At 44.4% G+C, this 14,693-nt stretch overlaps 1 protein-coding gene across 1 annotated transcript; it reads left to right on the top strand.

Moving 5' to 3' along the window:
- The first annotated feature begins 4,258 nt into the window (after positions 1 to 4,258).
- On the top strand, positions 4,259 to 7,517 carry gpr61 (G protein-coupled receptor 61). The gene is made up of 4 exons (XM_056299098.1): positions 4,259 to 4,328; positions 4,576 to 4,651; positions 5,925 to 5,967; positions 6,147 to 7,517. Exons 1-4 carry the CDS (start codon positions 4,259 to 4,261, stop codon positions 7,515 to 7,517), a joined length of 1,560 nt encoding a protein of 519 aa, XP_056155073.1.
- Positions 7,518 to 14,693: the final 7,176 nt, after the last annotated feature.

The raw sequence follows: 14,693 nt of genomic DNA on the forward strand, positions 1-14,693 counted from the left end.
CAGGTTCAAGCACATCCTCTGTTTTTGTAACAAGTCACCAATCTAGCAGCGCCCCCCTCTGCTCAGAAATGATATTGCACTGGAAAAGTGCCTTTTGCAATCTTTTGACCTACCGAAAGATTAAGAGGGCAAGAAAACCATGAAAATAACATGGAAAGTAATGCTCAGACTGTGGCCTCTGCATAACCTGAAAACTTACCTTTCTATGGTCTGCGTAAGTGATGTGTCTGTTGAAACGACACATAGCATGGAAAGTATGAAGAGCATTTATTTGAACCCATGACATTAGGTTGAGACCGTGTGTGTGTGTGTGTGTGTGTGTGTGTGCGTGTGTGTGTGTGTGTGTGTGTGTGTGTGTGATCAGTCTGCTTCTCGGCCACTGAGGTTGATGCACTTTGTTATCTCCTGTGGGTGGAGAGAGGTGGTAGTGGGGAGGATGCAAGGGGGACCCGAGCGAGCGGGGAGACTGAAGTCGGGGTTGCCATGGAAACCATTGTATTTTCCTCCCCTGTGATTGGTGCTGCTGTAGTGAGCAAGTATCTGCTATTTTTGTCATTATTCAACACCTCAGACACGAGCACAGTCACAGGACACACAGTTCAAAACACACATGGGGGCTGGGGGTAGCATTGTGGGGGGGGTTTACGGGGGGTGGAGGCAGAACAAGGCGAGAGGGCAAAAGAGGAAAAGAGCATAAGGGCAGAAAGAGAGAAAGAACATGGAGATGAGAACGTTTGCATATACTAACAACGACTCTTTTATCTTCACCCCCTCCCCCAAAAAAAGTGTTTGTGAGATGGGTCTGTTCTTTGAAAAATATGTGAGCAAGTCAGAAGGGCTTAGTGTGGAGATAATTTTCCGCCCTAAGCCACTTGGTTACATTTAAGTCCTGGAATATATTTCAGAGAAAAAAAAGTTAATATTTGAGGTTTTTTATTTTTGTTTATGAAATAAGCTTTTCTTTGATCAGCACACAATATTACTTTACTGCCCGTCCTCCAAAATGCCTTAACTTAACAAGCGAACCCTCACTGATCAAAACAGTCGCAGAGTAGTTTGATCAATAATTGATCATGTGATTGATTTGCGAATTGATTTACCAATAAAGTGAGACAATGGCTCATGACTCAATCGATGTACATGTTTGTGTTGTCACAGGTCTCTGGCATGAGACCAACTCCTCCACTGATCGATAGGTCCTTCAGAAAATATACTGAAGAAAATGTCCCCACACGCAGATGTTTGCGACTTTACTGCAAATACAGACGGGGTATGTTCAAATGCAACTGCCAGCCCTGAATATCTTTAGCTGAATTATTAAATTTTCATGGTGTGAGTCTAAAACCAGTCCCGTGTGCAGCGGTTGTCAGACACGGCACGGCTGTATTGTTGTGCAGCTGACAAATAAACCTGAGACATGTCACAGTTGCAGAAATGGCATGCTGTGTTGCGAAATGGCCAGTTTATACGCAATTCAAAGCTAATTTTTTTCCAACCCAAGTATAGTCTTATAAATTCTTTTGCAATTGGCTAAATTGTTAAAAGTAGCGTCAGCTGACAGAAAGTTCAGGGCCCAACTTTAAGTTAGCCAAGGCTTGTTCCGTTCCAACATGTGGTCGCCCATATCCTGACATATCCACTGTCACGAAAACCCTGATATCTCTTCTTACATGATGACATTTTGTAATACTTATTTTCTTAATGACAGCAGCCGGCTAAATTTTATAAGAAAAAAAAATAGCAGCTTCAAAACTGGGTTCTTTTACATGTTAGAAATATTGACTGGTGAAACCGATGTTTTGATTTTTTTTTTTTGCCTCTCCAGTGGATATACAGAATAGAGCTTTGATGAATATACTCCTCAACTGCAGAGTCCACCAGATCCCTTGGTTTTAGAGGCTCCAGTGGTAAATAAACTCATTCCTTTGGCTGGAAATGCGGCAATCAATGTAATATGTATGTGATGTGGGCTTGGTTTTTGTAAATGTTAATCTCAGCTCATTAACATTAACCACTGGGGTTCATTTTCCTCTCAGCAAATCAATAATCCAGCCTCGTGAGAAGGCTTTCACAGGATTGTGCATCGAGGGATATCTTGGCAAACCCGGCATAAGGAGATAGAGAGAGAATTAGAAACACTGAGCCCAAGAGTAAAGGTGATTTTCTCTCTCGCCAAATTTTGCGTATTTTTGTGCCTGTTAGGTGGACCTGGCGTAACCCTTTGCTGATGCTGGTGGAGGGAGGCAGAGGAGAAAGACAGACAGAGAGCGAGAGAGAGAAAGGCACAAAGAGAGATGGAGCAGGAGAGAAGGGAGCGAGAAACAGAAAGTCAGTAAGGTAGAGAGAGAGAGATTTATCAGCCATACTTCCACACAGGGCCCAGGGACTGCGAGGCACTAAGACCCAGTGGAGAGCGTCGAGGCTGGTTGCTGCCTGCCTGCCCGCCGCCTGCCTGTCTGCTCTGCAGTTGCCCTGAGCGCATGCCGGAGCCAGCACACGTGTGTGTGTGTGTGTGTGTGTGTGTGTGTGTGTGTGTGTGTGTGTGTGTGTGTGTGTGTGTGAGTGTGAGTGTGTGTGAGAGGAAGTGTCTTTGTGTACAGCTTTTGCGCATCAGAGGCTGGAAGACAGGAGCCTTCTCCTCCTATTTGCTTGGTCTGCCCATTCCGCTCCTGCTCTGCCTTTTGCCACCTGGATCGAAGACCTGGCTTGAAGAAAAGTGATAGGGAGGTGTGTTACTGGGCGTGTGTGTGTGTGTGTGTGTGTGTGTGTGTGTGTATTGTATGTGTGTGTGTGTGTGCACGCGCGCGTGTGTGTGTGTGTGTGTGTGTGTGTGTGTTGTGAATTTATGGGGATGGGGAGATCAGGGTTGGGAGGGGAGGGGAGGCTGGAGAGGAGATGAAAGGCCCAGGTGAGGAGGAGACACAGGAGTGCCCCTCTCCTCTCTCCTCTACCTCTCTCTGACGTGGTCCGTGGCGTTGTCTGTGGGCGCGTGCCTGTCTGTGTGTGTGTGTGTGTGTGTGTGTGTGTGTCTGTGTGTGTGTCTGTGTGTGTGTGAGAGAGAGAGAGAGAGAGAGAGAGAGAGCGAGAGAGAGAGAACGAGCGCGAGACACAGAGAGAAAGAGAGAGAGTGTGTGTTTTTGTGTGTTAGACTGACAGAGAGAGAGAGAGAGAGTGGGAGAGACGGTGTGTGACTGTGTGTCTGTGTGTGGGAGCCAGAGAGTGAAACGGGTCCACTTCCTTCAGCAGACTGGGATCCTGGACAGGGGGGGAAGCAGCCCTCTTCAGACTGAGGTATGTCATCTTCCTGTTATATCCTAGCATAGCTCCACACACACCTGCGCTAATGGTCGTAGTCGGTTGGCGGAGGTCTCAGAGCCATAATAATGTTGAAGAAGTTAGGACGCTTTAAAGGTGGGACAGTCACGGATAGCTAGGCAGCCTGGATGGAGAGAAGGGTTATGATCTGACTGAACAAGAACAAAATTAGGGCTGGCGTTATATCATATCGGATATCATATCATAACATATGATATCAAATCATAACTTGATTGTGATGTCTCATTTCTCTCATGTGATTTCTTGATAAATCCTCCAGCTGCAGACTGTGTGGACTGCTGTAACTCTTGTGTACTGTGTGTTGTTAGGTGTGATCTGTGGTACTCTGCTGTCAGAGAGTGGAGATGCACCGTAATGAGATAGACAGTTGAACAACAGGCTAGTTTTCTCCTCGCTGCAAACACAGAGTCATGTGCATATAACGGGGTCATACGGTCTCCAATTGCCGACTAGCAAGATTTTGTCATGGCCCTAAATTCCTCCTTGAATGTGAAATGTTCGCTGCTCCTGGGAAGTGGGATCAATGGTTCAGTGCTTTTGCAAAAAGGAAAAAAAAGTGCTCCTTTCATTGAGTTTGATCGCATTAAATGGAAGGCTTTGTTACATGCAAGCCATGCAGTATTCATCTCGGTTTCATACAGGCAATAAAAACAATTGTTACCCTTAAAGACTAAAAAGAAAATAGACATTGGTTTGGATTAACTGCGATAAATCTCTTTTTTTTTAGGATGGTCACTGTTATCTTTTAATTCTCACATGTCACGTTTTAATAGGGAGAATAAACATTTCACTCAAGTGCGGAGTGGGTATGGAGGTTGGGTGGGTGGGTGGGTAATGTTGGTTATGTGTTTTGTTTTTTAACGAGAAATATACCTCTGGTATAACCCGAACCTTGAGCTGCAGAATAGGTGACCCTTGCATAATGGTCCCTCGTAATGTGGTCAGGAAGCCCTGGGCGCTGGAGAGCAATAAACCAATCAATGCTGATTGGAGTGAGCATCTCCAGAGAGCTGCTCCACAGTTGTCACTGCATCATAACTCAGACATTGTTTATAGTTTACCTAACTGGGTTGAAGGTGACTGTAACCCTTTGACCCATTTTTCACAAAGGCCACCGGCTTAACCCTGTGCGCGTTGTGTGATCGCCATGCTCGATGTGAAAGAGGGCAAGGAAAAGAACAGGCGCCTCACAGCAATGGATCCTGTCACAGTTGTGACATGGAAAACTTGTGCATGCAGGTGCATGGCGCATGGAAATGTACAAAGGGCCCAGTGATCGTTCCACAGCTCTGCCAGTGTGTGGGGTTGTATCCAGGTGAGGTTGTGACAGTAAACAAGGCACGGGGCCTCCCGGTGTCCACAGGTTGTAAGAAAAACTTTCACGCACCACTGCTGGAGCTGTGCCCAGTGCCACCATTACCCCTAACATGAGACCACATCTTTATTTAGCTATTTCCTCCTTTTCTTGCCCCAGTTTGAAAGACTCCCCACGGATCATAGCATTTACAAATAGATGGCAGAGAGATTATCTGGAGGTGTTTGAAATTTGGGGCGCTTATCTACACGTTCAATCAGTCGTCATTCTGTGTTCAACTTGCTTATCACTGATCATCATATACATCCACAGATATGCTCAGTGTTGTATCACTCTTTTCTCCACATCACAGTTTTACAGTTTACTTCCCCTTCTTCCCTCCAGCTTGCATCTAAACTGTGTTGGGGGGGGCATATGGTCCACTTTGTGCTTTTAGCTTCTCCCCAAGGCACTAACTGTCCTGAATACATGCATCTGAAGATGCAGATGTCAGCGATGTAGCAAGCTGGGACCCTAGCTAAAAGTAAATAAGGAGTACATGGAGTCAGTGGTGTGTGGGCTAACACAAGCATTTTTTTTTTGTGTGTGTGTGTGCAGATGCCCAATTTTCTATTAATTTTAAGTTTGTTTGATATTTTTTTTGTGCAGATGCCCAATTTTCTATTGATTTTAAGTTTGTTTGATTCTGATTCTGTAGAAAATATAATGCCGTCAATTTGAATGCTCGATGGATTTCAAACCTGCCCCCAGCTAATCTAATATTTTGAAAAAAAAAATTTTTTTTCAAAATTGTTGCGTTAAAACTACATTGACCAAATTATCAGTTGGGACTATTTCCTGTGAAACCACTAGATCAGTGTTTTCTCCTGCCTACGTTATGTCACATCTTTTGACTTCACATTTATGGCCACAGTTTTTAGGTTTTCACACAGCAAACATTTAGGTTTCCAGTCAAACTTTGAGAAGCCCAGTATTTTCAAGTAACTTTAACACACAATTATGCTGAGATGGAGAAATCAGACAGAATAAACATCCATCAGATATATGACTCTTAGTTGAATCTTTTTGGAAAAGAGCAGCTTCCCTTATGCCTATTTTTTTTTATCTTAAATATATTTCTTTTATTGCAGATCACATATCTCCAACTGAAGGTTATGTTGAAGAGAGAGAAGCAAGAAAAAAGAAGAATGCCCGTACTCAGATAAGAGAGATAAAAAAAAATTGTAACCACAAGGAGCTGACTGAGACCTGTTACCTCTCCTGCAAATTCCAGGAGAGAAGCCAGTCCCCTGAACAGACTATCACCAGGGCCATGGTCTGCACTGCTCCAGCTGCTATCACAGGCAGCCTGAGCACCTGAGCTCCTCAGAGACACCCGGGAGGATGGGTGATGGGCCCGTGAAAGTCAACGGCCTCTCTCCTCCTCATCCCTCCTCATCCTCTCATGGAGCATCCTGCCACACCCGGCTCCTCTTGGAATGCCTCTCTCTCTGGCCTCCCCTGGCTCCCAGCCTCCCTGTACCCTAATGCCTCCGCCAACAAGACCCAGGCCAGTGTTGTCAGTGGAGGTGGGCTGGATCTGACCCGTTCCCTGGCTCTGTGTGCCATGCTCATCATGGACGTGCTGGCGGTGGTGGGGAACTTAGCTGTCATGGCTGTCATAACCAAGACGCCGCAGCTGCGCAAGTTTGCCTTTGTGTTTCACCTGTGTCTGGTGGACCTGCTAGCAGCTCTGGTGCTTATGCCTCTTGGGATGCTGTCAGACCGTGTGCTGTCGGACGAGGCCCTCTGCCGGAGCTACCTATGCTTGAGTGTGTGTCTCGTGAGTGCGGCCATCCTCACCATCTCTGCTATCAACGTGGAGCGCTACTACTATATAATCCATCCTATGCGCCACGAGGTGAAGATGACTATGGGGGTGGTTGTCATGGTGCTGGTGGGGATCTGGATCAAGGCTGTCATTATGTCGGCCCTACCTCTCCTTGGTTGGCTCCTGCAGGGCGACCAGGGGCCGGGGACCATTACAGTCTTGCGTGCTGGCCAAAGACAATGCTCCCTGCACTGGACAGGGGGTGGGACCACACACTTGCTGTTCATGGTCTTCTTTACCTTCATCTACTTCCTGTGCCCCATGCTAATCATTTTGGTGGTGTACTGCAACATGTTCAAGGTGGCCCGCGTAGCCGCCATGCAGCACGGCCCCCTGCCCACCTGGATGGACACACCACGACAACGCTCCGAGTCCCTCAGTAGTCACTCCACCATGGCAGCAAGCTTGGGTGGGGCTGGGGCCCGCACCACCCCTCAGAGGGCATTTAGTGGAGGGAAAGCTGCAGTAGTACTGGTGGCAGTGGGTGGTCAGTTCCTTTGCTGCTGGCTGCCATATTTCTCCTTCCATCTTTATTCGGCCCTGGTGTCTACCTCTCCTGCCTCCCTGGCCCAGTTGGAGGATGTGGTCACGTGGATTGGCTATTTTTGTTTCACCTCCAACCCCTTCTTCTATGGCTGCCTGAACCGGCAGATCCGCGAGGAGCTTGGGCGCCACCTGGCTTGCCTCTTCAAGCGAGCAGGACCAAGTGAGGGGGAGCAGCTGCCCAGCCGCGAGGCCTCCATTGAGGAGAACTTTCTTCAGTTCCTCCAGGGCACTGGGTGCAATCTGGAGCCCTGCAACTCTCACAGCAGAGCCAGCCCAGAGGCACCAGAGACTGAGAGCCCTCAGGACTTGGCTGTTCAACAGAACATGCCAGCTGACTTCCATATCCCAGGGCAGATCCTAGAGGAAACCTCAGAGTTCATGGAGCATCAACAACTGCACAATGTGCTAAACCCATCAGAAAACTGCTGCAGGACTGTGCCTGAGCTGTAGCTGCCTCTCATATGCTGTAGATAGTCTATTTTGATGGCTGGTAATCCAATTGATACTGTTGGGTTTATTCACATTTTCTACAATTTGTTGAGTGAACGCAGACCTTGTTTATACTAGAACAGTGCTTTCAAGCTGAAAATCCAGTTAAGTGTAGATAACAGTATCTTCTTTGAAGAACTATAGTTGAAGGAGCACTTCACACAAAAACAAAGCTGATATGTTATCATCTCATGGATACACTAAAACAATCTTTTTTTTAAAATTTTGCTTGCTCTTTAGAGAAATGAGAGTCATACAGCGTGAGGTGGTTTTTTCCCCCCATGTGACATCACCTGATGGATGTCAGACTCCTGTTGTGTTAAACACAGTTTTGCAAAATAATGTACCTTACCTCAAATAATGTTGATAGACAAACTAAATATCTGTGAACAAGACAGCAGTGGCAAAACAAGCAGTTACGCTGCTGAAATGTCCCTTTGAGCTCAGTATTTATTCCTTTGGCTTTGAAACATGGGCTGTTCATTGAACATTAAATGCTGATGGCCTAATGAAGATATAGGTTTTGCTATTAAATGACCAGACACTTTCTTCAGATACATTTCAATCATTGCCTCCCCTACTTAATGACGTTATTATATGTGGTCCCTGTAATTTGGCCATATGGGGAATCCTTAAGACACTGCACCTGACAATCTTTAACTAGTGTAAGGAAATTCCTAATCTTTGTTTTCAAAATCTGAAAAAGCCCCCCGACAATCAGTTGCAAGAACTGACCTTGAATCAGCTCATGAATCGAGTCTCATGAACTGATTGATTGGACACAATTGTTTTGACTTTCACTGAAATGCCATTCCTGTTGTCAGATTTGTTGTATGTTGTGTTAACATTTTGGATGGTTAGCAAACTATCAGCATCATTTCATCATTCTATTTGACTCCTGTTGCCATATTTTAGTGTTTTACTTTACAGCAGCTTAAGAGCAAATAGAAAAGCGGTGGAAATTGGGATGGACACAGTTACTGTAGTTGTCATAGCCAGTGTGTGGAGAGATCAGCAAAGAATATGTTTTCATCAAAGTAGGTTTATTCCAAATGCACACCTCCTAACACAAAAACAAAATCAAATGTTGCTGTTTCCCTCAGAAGACATGGAAAAATACTCAAAGATCTTTTTTTTTCCGTCTGCCTCTCCATCTGCAATATTCATTGTGTTAATGGGATTGTTTCACAGCTGGTGCTGCTAATGGTATTTATAGTAAACAAGCTCACACACCAGTGTATTTTTAACCTTATTCTTGGGAACATTGTTATCATGTTTATCTGTTGGTAGGCTCGTGATCGTTACCTCCTCAACAAAATCATCTCACATCAGTGGACTTGTGATCTTCACCTCCTCAACAAAATAATCGCCCCTACTCTAAGAAAAACATAGTCTTATGTGCAGGGTTTTTTTTTCTTGCAGTAAAGGGGTGAAGGACTGAAGGAACATGCTTTATTGTTAAAACACTAGCAAGGATATGTTAAAAAAATGTCAATAAAACATTCCATTGAAAGGATGCCCTACTACAGGGATAGATTAGAAGATTGAGAATAGTGCCCATTGCCCACTGATGTCAGTGCTGTTTACTGGTAAACCTTGGCCAACGCTGCACACAAGAACAGTATGAGTGCCGTTGTGTTTAGCCAAAAACAACCAGGCTTGTTGTGGCTACAGAGGCACACAGGTGTGACGATGCTTACGCATGGCAAGGCTCGCCTTTGGCCTCATTTAGCAACAAATGGAATGGCATTGGTGATACTTTGATCTCAGGTGGGGTACCGACAGCTCGCACAAGTCACACATGGCAATGACATCGATGCAGAAAAAAAATTACAAGGCAAAAGTCTCTTCCCATTCATTTTTTTTCTTTTATAGACCTCTCCCTCTCTGTTTGCTGCCTTTCTTCTTCTGTTTCAGATCACCTAATACTGGTCATGGTCTAGTAGCATGATCACAAGACGCTCAACACAAGGCAAACAGGAAAGTTCTATATTTTGAGGGGTTGGAGAGAAAAAAAGACCTCTTTGTTAATGGAAGACACAACGTTCCTAATTTTCTTGTGCGGGGCACATCAGTGCTCATTGCGAAACAACTCGGCTACTTCTTGCTAAACGCTCCTATCATCTTTTTAAACGCTTGTGCCACCTCACTGAAAGTTTCTTTTAAGTCAAGAAATGGGTTGGGAAACAATGTTTAAATGAGTGCTTATTGAGTTAGACAAAAACAGTAGACATCCGTTTGATCGAGTGCCACGCCAAGCAGCTACCTAATTTGCTGCCATGTTTGCTAGCACAGTTCTCTGAGATACAACACTACAGGAGTATTACCGCACAAGTACAGCAGCAAAAAAGTGTTGACTCTATTACAACAGCTCGCAGCGGATAACAAGAAAAAGCATTTGAGCTTGACTTAGATAAGGAGATAAGAAATTCACAGGAAGATTTCTTGTGCTCTCCCTCACAGAGAATTCTTAAAGGTGGAACGAGTAGGATTTTCCTAAAAATCAATGACTGATACAAAAATGATCCCTCTCCGTAATCACTTACGACCCATTAGACATGTGTGGCGATGTCTGTATCTGAAGAGACCCTGTCCTCTGCCTGTATTTTCTCTTTTTTTCTTATTTTTCTGTGTATGGGATGTTTCTGGGCGTTAACCTTTGGGCAGCGGAACGACCAGGTGCCAGATCGAGATCGTAAGCATGCATCCAAGAGGAAGCTATGACAATGGAGGACACCGCTGAAAACACGCAAATATAGCCAGGTGAAACACCAAGCGGACAAAGCTCGTTCGTAAACAAGAGTGAATCTGTGCTTGAAGGAGAGGATGGGGATGAGGAGTGACGAGGAGTTGGCCTGTACACTAGGATGTGTTCTGGCTACAGTGGTCAGGGGGTGTGTCCTTCTGTGACGTTGAGCCGGGGAGGAGGGGCCAACTTTGAACGTTGTGTTTACAAGCCGCAACCGACAAATCCTACTCGTTCTACCTTTAATGTTGCTCATAAACTGTCTGTCTGGACGTCTGCATCTCTTCTTTATGGCACAGCATGCTAGCACGTACTGTACCGTTGCATACTGGGGAAGGTCAAATAATGTATAGTCTGAGCTCTTTAAACAGTCTCGTGTTGAGTGTTCATCAATCCACCCGTCAATCAGCTGCATTTCAGTTACTATAGCAACAAAATTGCCCCAAACAAATCTGATTAATGTTTAAAGGTTTGTTTCTGTTCCTGTCTGTTGATTGTGACAAGAGAGACAAATAAGCTGAAGCAAGAGCAGGACACTCCTAAATGTGTACTGTAGAAATATTTTGGACATTGTTAACAACAGATTTTGGCTATTGTTTGTATGGGTCATTATTTTGCCTTTTCCTCTTTGTATGTCTTTTGTACCCGAGCTGAAAAGACTGTTTGGATCCTTCACTATTAGGGGTTGTTTTCCTTGTTGAGATTTTCACTGTATTGGTTACCCGTGAGATGTATTGATTAAAGAAATGGCTACAAGATTAGCATCAGCTTTGTTACCCTTCTCGCCAAACAAAAGACCATTCATTCATCCATCCATCCATCCATCCATCCATCCATCCATTCATTCATTCATTCATTGTGTGTACTCACTAAAAGCAATTCAAGGTCATGGATGGGTTTAAGACTTCCCAGTAGGCATTGGTTGGAAGGCAAGTTTATTTTTGTAGCCCTAAATCAGAGCTGCAAATCTCAGAGGGCTTTAAATTAACACAATGAAAATATGTAGATATAGGACGACGCCCTCTACCCCTCACACCCTCAGTTCGCATGGTGGTGATGCTGGTGACCTATCCTGGGTGTCTCCCTGCCTTCTGCAGACATATACCCAGTGAAAGGCAAGGAGACACCCAAGACAGGTCACTAGTCCATCAAAGCGCCCTGACACACACATTCACAGCTAGGGTCTCCTTATTCAGCTGATAAGTGTTTTTACAGCCTATATCTTCAGCTTGCGGGAGGAAACCCACACCAATATGGGGAGAGCATACAAACTCCACAAAGAAGGTTTGGGATCTTTGTGATTCAAACACACATATGCATATGATTCAATTAGACAGAGCATTTAATCTCTCTCTCTCACTCTCGCTGTCTATCCATCTATCTCTTCTCCTCTCCAGCTCGTGCTATGTCTTTGCATGCATATGTCTTTGTATGCACGTCTATGTGCAGTTGTATGTGTGTGGGATGTGTGGGCGCATGTGTTTGTTCATGGTGCAGGTGGGGGCACAGAGACAAAGTGGTGAAATATATCTCTCGGGACGAAAGAGGAGGGATATTTCGAAGGAGGCAGCACTGATAGGCCCATTATCAATGTGCTATGTGTGTGTGGGGGGGGTTGTTTGCTGGGGGGTAGGGTTGTGAGTGAAACCGTAGTACTCAGTGGCCCAACTGATGCCCACCCTCACTGACCTGTCTCTCTCACTGACCTTAACCATACAATGGACTGACAGTCAAATGAATACGCAACGTTGGGTCATGCACATCAGAAGTAACATCAAAGGTAAGTGGTTCATTGGCGGTAACATTTCAATTTCGGTATGTAAAACTTCACACATTCAAAGAATCTGCGGGCTTTGATCAACACAAACAATATCTCATTGCCGATTGCCTCCTATCTTACAAAACAACAACAACAATGCAGTCATATAGAGGGGACCACCATAAACATAGCACCACCAAAGGTTCATCCTTGTTCTTTACACTTCTATTTACCGGATCCCATTTTCCTTTGTCCTCCTATCCTGATGTTCTTATTCTCCCTTTTCCCTCTCACTAACTGATGCAGTGACTCAAACATTGCTTTCATGTTAAGTCGTGGAGAGCTTAGTGAAACGGTTCAAACAGCCTGACCTTTCTGATGGTTTTACAACAGTCCATTGAAAGTACACAAGGACAGGGAGAAAAAAAGAGAGCGAGAGTTGGCTGTCTCTCTCCAGAGGACCATTGAGTACACACCCAGAGGATGGGTTGTCCACAAATCTACAGTACATTGCGTTTTAGCACCATCAAATCTTCAAGACCCCCCCCCCACACACACACACACACACGAAGAGAAAGAACAGCTCAGGGCATTAGGGAAAGGCTTATGGATCTCTGTGTGTTGACTAGTGCCAAACGCATCAAAACATGTCCGTCTGTGATGTTTGCTTCACTGTGAAGTCTTCCTCGGTGGAGATAGGGTGAGCTCACTCACATGAATTTCTCACTTACTTCCAAGTTCTGACTACCCTCAGATCATCTGTTGCCTTGGTAACGTTTGCCGATGACATTTCAAAAGGGGGATGTGGATGCGAGGATGAGCGGGAGACTGGAGCTGCTCAGGTAAAAGGGGCAAAAGTCATCAGAAATGTGGTTTCAGAAGTGGGGTATCCATTGGAATCCTTGAGGAATTAGTACAGGGCCCTCATCAAAACGTTGAATAGGTTAATTACATTATCACACTGACTCTCAGCACAATGAGAAAATGTACAAATGAGGAAACAAAACAAAAAAATAACTGTTTTGACCGAAGGTTTTATTGTCACTCTGGGTGTCCCACCTTCAGTATTAAATGAACGTTATATAACTGTGAGCTTAATAACAAAAACTTTTTTGAATAGCGATGCCAGAGATAAAAATCTTTCCTAAACTTTTTGTGGGGCATTGACATGATAAAGACTGGGAGTTCATAGATTATGACATGCATACTGACACTGTATAATGCTGGAAATGTAGACCCACTGTGTATCACATCACATTTCAGAAAATGTTTACACAGAAAATGAACGTTAAATTTGAGCTCATTGCCAATTTTAGACAGAGGAAAATCTTTTAAGTGCCCATTATGAAGGTAGAAAAGAACCATAAACAGGTAAAAAAAAAGGTTACAAAAAAGAACCATAATATAAATTTCTGTGATTATGGTTTCCTTATAATAGCAGGTAGTTATCAACTGTCTACACTGCAGATAATATAATAAACGTGTCTCAATAGATAATTATTATAATCTAAATTAGACCCTATCATGGATGGGCAACATAATCCAGAAAGGGCCGGTGTGGGTGCAGATGTTTGTTCCAACCAAGCAGTTACACACACGAGTCTACAAATCAAGGTCCCTAGCGAAGACTTTTGGCTGACTAATAGAATCAGGTGTGTGACTGCTTGGTTGGAACAAACACCTGCACCGAGACCGGCCATTTCTGGATCAAGTTGCCCATCCCTGCAAGACAAAATGAAAAAAATACACAAAGCAAGAACAAATTAAATTATGAGATTTTGAATTAAGTTAATCGTTATTTGAGTTGATCTTTTTTGTCAATGCATTTAAAAGCTGTTTTTCTGTTCGCGAAACGACGCTAAATGTAGTTACATTGAAATCCCACTGGGGGCGCTCTGTCATCATACAAAGTCTTGCATGGATTCAAAACTTGTAAATGCACGGGAAGATGATGATGATGATGATGATGATGATGATGATGAAATGAACGGGAGCCGCTTTGAGAACTGTTCGCTGCCTCGTACCTTCATTACCAGCAGTTAGTCGTTTAAGTCAAGGTTTTTCGGGAAAGCATTTAGAAGAGCACAAAATCTGTATCTGAAGAGACCAGGTCTCCTCACCCTCCGTAAATACACGGTGAACAAGGACCGGCTGTAAGGAAGACTACATTTCCCGACCAACGGAGGAAGCAATAATTTTTTCCCTCCCTAGCAGTTTTTTCTCTACATCTGGATCAGCGGTACACAGCGAGCGCGGCTGCGCAACAGCAAGTTGAATGATAAACCGGGATATTTTTTGCGTGTGAATTTCTTTCGTCTTCTTCTTTTTCTTCTTTTTGCTGAAACGGCTGGATAAAGCTCACTAAAAAGAAGCTACATTTTGACATCTTTCGCTTGGAGTATAAGTGTTTTTTTCCCCCCTGCGTACTATTTTGGTTTGAGATACTGCGCTGGCTTTCTTGACACTTCTAGTCGGTTGGCTGTGGACGAGTGTACGGATAAGTTGGACAAGACATAACAGATATCCACATTATTAGGGAACATCCCCCCCCCCTCAACTCAACACTACTGTAAGTAGACTCTAGCACTGCGTGAGATTACCATCAACTCCCATGTGGGGCTAAATTGGCGAG

This window comes from Lampris incognitus, chromosome 2 (genome assembly GCF_029633865.1).
Source record: "Lampris incognitus isolate fLamInc1 chromosome 2, fLamInc1.hap2, whole genome shotgun sequence".
Classification (NCBI taxonomy): domain Eukaryota; kingdom Metazoa; phylum Chordata; class Actinopteri; order Lampriformes; family Lampridae; genus Lampris; species Lampris incognitus.

Excerpts from the sequence above, each read along its gene's own strand:
- gpr61 (XM_056299098.1), top strand. The coding sequence starts at position 4,259 with ATGGTCCCTCGTAATGTGGTCAGGAAGCCCTGGGCGCTGGAGAGCAAT. Across the intron at positions 4,329-4,575 it reads ACCAATCAATGCTGATTGGA|GTGCATGGCGCATGGAAATG; the intron begins GTGAGCATCTCC and ends TTGTGCATGCAG. Across the intron at positions 4,652-5,924 it reads GTGTGTGGGGTTGTATCCAG|GAGAGAAGCCAGTCCCCTGA; the intron begins GTGAGGTTGTGA and ends TGCAAATTCCAG.